We start from the raw sequence: 10,266 nt of genomic DNA, 5'->3' as shown, positions 1-10,266 counted from the left end.
GACAACCTGAACAAAATTAAAACAATGGAAAAATAAATGAATATGACCTATGAGTTAGCACCTAGGTCTGACTTGGAGTCAACACCAAGCGGGGAAACCAATAAGAGTCAGCATCTAGGGTAGACCTAGAATCAGCACCAGACCTAAAGAGACCAAACGGCTATTTTTTTCATTTATCAAAATATCAACTATCCCCTTAAGGAGTACAATAGATTGCTTATAAAGGATTGCTACACCCTAGATTTAATTGGCTAGGAAACCCTAATTGCCTTATTACAAAAATAACCTTACTTCCAAATTAAAATATTAATAGCCTAATAAACTACTAAGACCTAAAACATAAAAATACAATTGACTTGCAAACATAAATAATACTAAATAAAAATCTTCTTTCGTCTCCCGCATCATTCTCCTCTGGTTGGAGAAAACTTGAGCTCGAGTTTTAAAGCATTGAAGGATTAGGATGTTGACAAGTAACACTTACTTCATATTTGGAATCACCTTAGGGAGCACAGGGAAAAGAAAAACCTTGAATTCCACCACATCAAACTCATTTGGAATAACAAAATCAATGTGTAGAATCAGTATAATATCGTCTTGAACCTTATAAACCATAGGAAACAGTGTGATTTTAACCTCTTCGACTTCACCAAGATGTAGATCTTCAAGCACCATGGATGGTTGATCAAAAGCACATTCAACAACTTCAACTTTCACATCCTATTGCACCGTTAAGCTTGCTGCATTGTTTTTGAGTGGGTGCCATTTCTAACTGGGCATTAATCCTAGTGATTATTTGCTTCCCCAATTTCCACAACATAGGTGAAACATTTCGATTTTCCTTTCTTACACTAGCAAAAAGTGAACTAAAAAGATCCAAGGAAATGTCTTCACTTTCATCTATGACCAGATTCATAATTGTTTCCATGGCTGAAAGTACAACAGGTGGATAGTGGGATCTAATTATATTGAAGAAACTTTGAAACATCTCAACAACCAATGCATCACACTCAAGATCCAGCATCACCAAGCATAACTTGACCTTTGCAATGGTATCAAGAATTGAAACCACTTATAAAAGCGAGTATACACATGAAGCATATTTTCAAATACTGTCACAATCAACTAAAATATTACTTTAATTTGCTCATCCTTATATGGGGCATCTGGTGTTGTTATCCTTGTAATCTCAATAATGCAAGATACAACTGAAACCTTCACACCTATTTCAACATGTCTCAAAAGTTTATTAGTGATCAATGCCTTCACTAAGGGTAAAAGTGCATCTTGCATTGATTTGGATGGTTCTTGCTCCACATATGCTAACAAATTTTCAACTTTATCAAGAAGAGTAAGAGGATCATCAACGGAGGAAGGAGGATTAAGGAGTCTACTCCCAGCCTCCTGAATTTGCTTCTCAAATTCTCTATCTTTAAGCCGCTTCTCAAGCTTTCCATCAAACGAAGTCATTTTCAGCTATGAGGCACAAAATAGTGAAACACAAAGATTGAAACTAAATTTTATGCTCAAAGTTGAAGTGCACAAGTTGACTTCTGGGTCTAATGGTTTAAGTGGCAAGTTGGGTTGGTATGTCTTTTATGGGTTGAAACAAGTGTGTATTGAGACATCCATCTAGAAATATATATATATATATATATATTTTACATCCCAAAAGTAGTGCATACACTTCAAGTTTTTAACCCACATTCAAAATAATATAATTCAACAAAAATATAATATCTATCTAGAAATAAGTTCTTTGCACCCCAAAAGAAGTGCATACACTTCAACCCAAATTCAAAATAACATAGTTCAACAAAAATAAAATGACATAGTCAACAAAAATATAATATCCTCAGGGTTTGTAAAGTTTCAATTTCCAATTATATCCCTTGTAAGTTTTTGTTATTACTTGTTTTTCTTTTTAAATTTAAAATATAGGTTGGATCTAAAAGGTATTTGATAAATCTAAAATAAAATAATATTTATTTGTTATACTAGTTAAATGGATTGTCTTAAATGAGTCATTTCGGGTTGACACAAATAAATTGGCGTGTCAAACGTATCTATTGAGAATTACGTGGCTTGACCTGCTTATGACATGTTTCTATTGTGTCGCTTTCGGGCTGACCCATTTATGACCCAAACCCGCTAAAGCCCTTCCCTAACCCACAAAAACCGATGTCGGGTTCGTGTCGTGTTCGCGGGTTGGGTCGAACATTGACACCCCTAATTGAGAGTGAAACAGGACACTAGTGCCGCTAGGAAGAAAGAACTCAAATGGGACTATCGGGTTACCTCTGATATGGGTTCGATGGACTAGCTATTTGTTGCAACAGCGGCGGTCTTGTGATGGCTGTGGGCAACGACTTTGGGATGACAGGGTGAGGTCAACATTAATGAATTCTTGCAGTACTATTCTGGTGGAGTGGGTTGGCGGCACGGTACTCTGAGATGGCAAGGTGGAGCGGTGTTGCACTGAGACAAAGGAGGAACTCAAAGTGGCTGAGGAATAGGTTGGCGCTTCAATCATTTATTGGGATGGCAGCGTTGGCTTTCCAATGGGTGGTGGCGTGTGAAGAACCCTTTGAAAGAACTTGACCAAGTCTAGCTGTGGGGTTTGTTGGTTGTTGGGTCAAAGGGCTTAGGTTGTTGGGTAACCTTTTGGTGGCTTGATACGTGCGGCCCCGTGGGTATTGATAGATGGTTTTCTAATGTTGGTTTGGTAGAGATGTGGGAAGGGATTTTGAAGGTGGTATGGTGGCTGGATTTCTAGTGGGGGAAAAAATATGGTGAATGTCTTTTTTTTTTTTTTTTTTTTTTTCTAGTTCTAGATTGACTTGTGATGATGCTTCAAACAAATCGGTGTTTGCTCTGATACCAAAACTGACGCAGGACGACCAAAACAAAATTAAAACAACGAAAAAAATAAATGGATATGACCTAAGATTCAGCACCTAGTTCTAACTTGGAGTTAGTAGCAAGCGGGGAAACCACTAGAGTCAGTACCTAAGGTAAACCTGGAGTCAACACCAGACCAAAAGAGACCAAACGGCCATTTTTTTCATTTATCAAAATATCAACTATCCCCTCAAGAAATACAATAGATTGCTTATAAAGGATTGCTAAACCCTAGTTCTAATTGGCTAGGAAACTCTAATTACCTTATTACAAAAATAACCTTGCTTCCAAATTAAAATACTAATAGCCTAATAAACTATTAGGATCTAAAATATAAAAATACAATTGACTTGCAAACATAAATAATACTAAATAAAAATCTTCTTACGTCTCCTGCATCATAAAGCCTCTACTCCTAGCTAGTCTCCAACAAACCTTGTTAGGGCCAAAGCCCCTCACGGTCGAAGAGTAGACAATGCCCATAAACCGATCAAAAGATTCTTGCTCCCAATCCTAAGATGGACGACGAAATTGAACATCTCAATGAATCCTCCCACCAGACCAACCCATAACCTCCGCCACCCTACTAAGACAGTAAAGTTTTGCAAAATCCTCTTTGAGGGTACAATCCCCACACCACACATGCTTCCAAATCTTCACTCCAGTACCATCACCCACCTCATACCATAGGAGTTTAGAAAAGTTCAACCAGCCACTTCTAATAAACTTCCAGAGGCTAACACCACATACACACTTGTCACCGTTTTCATGCACCAACCACCCCAAACATTCCCATATTTTGCCTCTATAACCTTCCTCCATAAAGCATCTGTCTCTATGCCATACCTCTACAACCACTTGCCTAACAAGGCAGAGTTAAAACTTATCAAACGTCTTATACCCAGCCCCCCAAGCTGCACAGGCCTACAAACCTCAGCCATTTCACCAGGTGTAATTTAGAATTACCACTAATACCACTCAAAAGAAAAATATGTAAAAATTGTTAGCCCCTCATATCTCTCTCCCTAAGACTCTCTTCCTTTGTAAACTTCCCATGTACTAGGTGGCACCCCCTTTTTGTGCTTTTTAAGGAAATTATACTTCCCTGTAAGAGAAAAAATTTTTTTTCTCTCTCTTAAACTCCAGATTGCATTATGCCAGTAGACACTACTCACATATAATAGATCTTTAGAGCTTAAAAGTTTTATATATTTTTTTTTATAGGTAATAATACTTTTATTGAAAAAAAACTGAACATCATGTTCATGGTGGCGAACATGATGAAAAAGGTTTTATATTTAATTGTGCCCAATAACACGTTCATACATGTGCTGGACAATAGGTCAACCAACTTAACAGTAGTCCATTTGAGAAAGAAAAAAAAAACACAGAAAATATGATCTTAACAGGTACATCAAGGTTCATAAGCTACACTGTCAAAAAAATTAAAGTTTTTTTTTTTAAAAAAAAGGGTTCATACACATCTTTCTTTGAACTTTGTGTATTGATGCCTTAAGGACAATAAAAGTATATCAAATTGTCAGAATGGAAAAAATTGTAATCTTACACGATTGTGACAAATTTTTTTAGTGACACTCTATTAGAGTATTGTTCTGTCCAAATACCAAAGAATTTTACCATATAAACAAAAATAATTGAACAAAGGCAAAAGCTGGAATACTGTGGAGTGAATTGAATTAAGGCAGTACGATTTTTTTTTTGGTAATAAGAATTACTATTGATAATAAAATAAGTACAGCAGTACATTGGATGCAGTGAGTGTATTGAGTGTACACCAACCTACAACACAAACAAACTCTAAAAAATGAAAAGTCTACATTACCATTGGGTCTATCCATACCTACTAATATCCAATGAAATAATGAGTTGACAAATACTGAGTTAACCCTTGCACCTGACAACTCCTGCCCCCCATAAATTCTTCCATTTCTCTCTCTCCACAAAGTCCACATCAAGCACAATGGTACTAGGTTCAAGACTTCTAAAGGGACTTGGTTTCCTTCTGTATCCTCACAGCAGGCTAGCAAGCATACACATGGATTTAGTCACCATTTCTATCTAGTTTCCAATATGCTGTCTTCTGTCCAAAGCTGAACCCATTGAGAATACAGTAAATCAAACAGGGCAGGGAGACAATAATTCCCAATCCTGCAATTGCCTAACATAGATAGGGACACAGGGTACTATGCACTACTTTACCCCTAAATCCCAATTTTAATCTAATAAATTTATAGGACTCCCAAAACCTGCTCTTATTCCTTTCCACACTCCCACTCCATGTGGAAATTCTACTCCGTCTGTAGTCCACTGGGAATCTTGCTCATATTTAATTCTCAGAAGGCATCTCCACAATTGGTCATTTCCCTGAGTAAAGCACCATATTCACTTATCCAACAATGCAAAGTTGAAGGAGCTTAAATTTTTAAAGCAGACCAGAGCAGCCAGTCCGACCAGTTGAACAGTGAACTGGACCTAGACTGTTGGTCCAAATTAAAAACCAGGAAAAAATTGGAAGGGGTCAAAACCAGTCAAACCGCTTCCTCGTTTTGAGCAGTTTGATCAGTTTTGTCCCTTTTTTTATTATAATATATTTTTTTTCTTATTTTACAAAAGAAACGTTATATATTATTTTTTTATAAGTAACAATCTAATATATATATATATAAATAAATAAATGACCCTTATATGTTAGGTTTACACATAAGCTAGCCCAACATTAAAAACTAAAGAATGTTTATGCCCTTGCAAAAACTAAACAATGTATTCATGTTTGAAATTCCTGATGGAGAGGTATTTAGTGAGAAGGAAGTATAGTGTCCCCTTTCATTTCAATCTGGGACTTTCAATAAGTCTTTCTTACAAAACAATAAATCCCTCATTGATTTTTTTTTTTTTTTTTTTTTAAATTGGTAAGTTATAGGTGCACCCAATGGAAATCCAAGATTGAAAAAATAAAATGATATTAAGAATTCTTGTACTAATAAAGGAGCCACTCTTTTTCTGTCTTTCATTCTAGAGAAGAAAAGTTCCAAATTTAGCATGATAATTTTTTTTTTTTTTTTTTTGATATATAATGTAAGAACTTTTTATTAAAGATAGCCAACCCAAGTACACTGAAAATGTACTACAGTGGCATGAAAATTTGCATGATAATTAACTACAAGTGTTTATAAATCTTCTTCCAAGGTCAAAACAAGAAGTACCTCTGAAAAATATTTTGAAACATCCAAAAATAAAATAGAAACCATAAAAATTTATTCTATTTAATATTATTAAATTATTATTAATTAAATTATTTAACCACTGTTTGAACCCCAGTTGGACTAGAAAACTAAAAACCACTCCCATTTCCAGTTCTTTGCCCGGTCCAGCTTTTAGGAGGGGAAAAAAGGCCAAACTGCCCCATTCTCAACGATAGTGTCACCTGTCTCCAATCTACCAGATGATTCATGTTGCAGTCTCTCAAATCTATTTGCAACACCCCCCCCCCCCCCCCCCCCCCCCGCCCACANGGTACTATGCACTACTTTACCCCTAACATCCAAATAATCACTAACCCTAGCATGTTTGTTAGCTGCAATTTGGAAAGGATCATAAACTAACCAATTAAAAGCCTTGTTCCCACACCATGCATCAAGCCGTATACCCTCACCCTCATGCCATCCCCAATTTTAAATCTAATAAATTTATAGGACTCCCAAAACCTGCTCTTATTCCTTTCCACACTCCCACTCCATGTGGAAATTCTACTCCGTCTGTAGTCCACTGGGAATCTTGCTCATATTTAATTCTCAGAAGGCATCTCACCCTCTCAAATTCTTCCCCTCTTGAGAGAGAATTTCTCCCACACTGCTACCCAACTCTTGGTCCTTTCAATTTAATCATTCTAAACTAAGTGGCCACAATAGTAGGCCCACATAATCCTTTGCTAAGAACCCGCCTTACATCTTATATAATCTTATTCAAATTGACCCTCAACCCATAACTGTTTCAAACCAAATCAACACCCATCTCAGTGCTCAGATATTTTCCATATTTGCATTACAAAATAAGATAGTGTCAACAACATAAAATCAATGGGGAATTACTAGTTCCTCTCCTCTCCTCCCTCTATCTTGAAGCCCGACAATCTTCCTCCCATCACTGCTATAGTAATCATCCTACCTACTAAGCACCTCAATCAATAGGATAAAGAGCAAAGGTGAAAATGGGTCACTTTCTCTCTACATTATTAAACAACATTATAGTCAGTGAGACATGTAAGGTATGTGCCAGACAAATGTACATATACAGAAATGTTCAGCTGAAATAAGGATATTGACATGGATGGATAGAAATACAGGGATGATCAAAGAAAGGAATGGGTGCAATCAGGGCAAGCAAAAGATGGTACAAATTCAGGACAACATAAGTCATTTACAAACAATTTGATAACATGGAATACAGACCAAAGGTTGCACCAGTATTTGAATTGAAGGTTATTAAAGCAAATAAGAACACAATTACATAAGTGCAAAGGAACATGATCCATTGATCCTACACTTAAGAAAAAGATCAAGCACCACACAAAGCTGAATGGCGGAAAGTATTTGTGCAGCAAACCCCAAGGACCAGGGATTAGGGCTTCAATAAGCAGGTTGAGAAATACACAAGGCATAATTCCCCTTTTTAATTGGAAGATAACAGTGAGCAAGTAGTAAAAGAAGCACTCGCGTGGGGGGTGGGGGGAGAGAACAAGATGAAATTTTCTCACCTGCTTAACAAAATAAGTGAACTTTTGTTTGAACTGTTGTAGGACATGCTGCACAACACGAAAATGATCCATTTGACCTTTAGCAACAAGAGTAATCTGTTGCTCAATGAAACTTCGAATATCTGGCAAACAGAGATCTGGATCAATACATTGATAGCCTCTTATCAGGGTGATACCCAGGCTGGTTGGAACCAACTTCCTGCCAGCTTGTACCTGCAATTTCATTGTAAAGAGAATATTCAAATCTTGGAAAGAGAGAATTTTTCTACACAAACCCATGGAATGTCCCAAATGAGACAAGTCATTTAGCAATATAAAGATTCAGAAACCTGCACATAGTTGCGCTCACATATGTTGTTAATATGCACAGGTATTGAAGCATCTGTGCCTATTCCATTCTTCTCCATCAGGGAAATCAGTTCACTCTCACTAAGATATTCTGGAGGCATGGTACTCCCCTGGAGATTATTTGAAATTCAGATATCATCAATAACATAATAAAATGCACCATCAGTATATCAAGATATTTGATTTTAGCTTTTTCCATTCCTTGTTTTCCCCTTATTCAATATCATCTTAGAGAGTAGCATATCATCCTATCCTTAAAGGAGAGGCAGCATGTTAGAGCCAAACTCTCTGCCCATCAACCAACCCCCAGCCCCATTTCTCCACCCCCAAAAAGGTGAATACAAGAGCATTTTGAATTTCTAACAGCTCAATCGAAATTAAAAAATGGATAAATGGAAAATTGTAAACAAATATAATAGTTTTTTAGGAGGATAAAATTACTACCTCATATAGCTCCACTTTTGAAGCTTCTATCTTCTCTCCTTTTGTAAACCGAGGAAGATTTCTCTCAGTTACTGCCAACCATGGCATAATAGATGTAAATCCTTCATCTATAACGTGCTGCCCAGTGCAATGGAAGCATTCTCCACCAATTGAAAATTTGACCTTTGTCCTGGAATAGATTAAAAGAATAAATGGCTTTCTTCAGCTTCATACATGATGCGTATGAGGAGGGGAAACCTTTGCTCAAAACAGATTAAAAGTAGACAAAAGCTTTGAGCCTAAAGAGCATTTGCAACTTAATCACAAAAGAAGAGAGAGAATGCAGTGGTCATAAATCAATTAGTTCATGAATTCATGCTTGACTACATTTAATTACCTACAAAAACGGTGCTGAATATGAGCAGAGCTTTAAGAGGTTTACTTGTGCAAATACTACAAACCCAAGCTCGAGTCTAGTTTGACTGTAGATCCAAATAACCACATTTGAGCTATAGCTTGAAAATTTTTAACCAAGCTTGGCTTAAGTAGCAAAAAGAATTAACTTCAAGCTTTTGTTTGAGATCAAGCCAAAGCTGAAGCTTTATTTTAAAGCCACACAAGCATGCACTCTTAAATGAAATCTAACTCCAATGGTTCATCCTCCCACCATAGTGATGGGATAGAGGAAGGGTTCAAGACCACTGAGTGTGTGCTTGTCAATTAATATTATTATTATTATAAGGATTAGTTCCTATTTAAGTCCCAAAAATTTGCCTTATATGTGAAGATGGTCTCTAACGTTTTAAATATGTCAGTTTAGTCCTGAACCTGTTGGTATTGTGTCAAATAATCCCTACCGTTAAGTAGTGGATGAAAAAAGCTAACGTGGCTAACAGTGATAATAAAAAAATTAAATTAAAAATAAAATCTGCCACATGGGTGCCAAGTGGCCTAAATTAAAAATTAAAATAAAATAAAAAAACTAGAATGGACCTTAAACAACCAAATCTTTAAAAATTCTCATGCCATATTTCCTCCTCACTGCCAGCATGAATCTTGACTCAAGCACTGATCTCTCTCTCTCTCTCTCTCTGTGAAAACCCCACGCTTTGGCCCACTGTGTTCTTAGAAATCTCATCTTAGCAGGTCTTGGCCTTGATAATCCATTCATCTACTTTCTGTTCTTTTGACTTTATATGTTTGGTTACAGAGAAAATGAAGGCAAAAAGAAAAAGAAACCAAATCTTGAAAGATTGATTGTACTGCCACTGAGTACACCACCTGGTGTATATGGTTGATTCCATTTTGATCAATAAAAATTTCATTAAAAAAAGGCTAATTCATGCAAGAAGAATGAAATAGCAAAAAGATATATACAAAAACACAAAAGAAAGCAAACTATGTACAAATAAGAAGGGAATCTAAGAACAACAAAACAGAAGAATCACTAAAAGTGAATCCCCAAGAACGAGACCAATCAAACAACATCCCTGTAAATAATGCTACAAGCTAGTCCACCAAATGCTCCTGGTCCTTAACAATATGACTATTCTGCTTCCTCCAAATAATCCACATAACACACAAGGCCAAGGGCACCAAATTCCAAACATTCAAAGCATGCTTCCCCAACCAATTCCTCCACCCCATTAATAAATCACTCACCTTATTCAGAAAAATCCAAGAAACTCCAAAAGACATAAGGGCAAAATTCCACAACTTGGAAACCTCACAATGAATCAACAGATGGTTGACATTCTCCAAACTACACCGACAAAGACAACGCCAATCTACTAAAATATGCCCTCGCCTTTGCAAGTAAT

At 36.5% G+C, this 10,266-nt stretch overlaps 1 protein-coding gene across 2 annotated transcripts in view; it reads right to left on the bottom strand.

Annotated features, from left to right (window-relative positions):
- Window positions 1-10,266, bottom strand: part of LOC112035825 (DNA topoisomerase 3-beta) — a 41,563-nt gene that overhangs the window by 3,775 nt on the left and 27,522 nt on the right. For both annotated transcript variants that reach the window (XM_065759969.1, XM_065759967.1), the window contains exons 11-13: window positions 8,468-8,636; window positions 8,005-8,133; window positions 7,676-7,888 (exon numbers count right to left, since the gene is read on the bottom strand). In XM_065759969.1, the coding sequence (XP_065616041.1) occupies window positions 7,676-7,888; window positions 8,005-8,133; window positions 8,468-8,636 (511 nt within the window). The remainder of the gene's footprint in view (window positions 1-7,675; window positions 7,889-8,004; window positions 8,134-8,467; window positions 8,637-10,266) is intronic.

Source organism: Quercus suber, unplaced genomic scaffold (assembly GCF_002906115.3).
Source record: "Quercus suber isolate HL8 unplaced genomic scaffold, Cork oak 2.0 scaffold_348, whole genome shotgun sequence".
Taxonomy (NCBI): domain Eukaryota; kingdom Viridiplantae; phylum Streptophyta; class Magnoliopsida; order Fagales; family Fagaceae; genus Quercus; species Quercus suber.
This window is presented reverse-complemented; position numbering and strand designations above follow the sequence as displayed.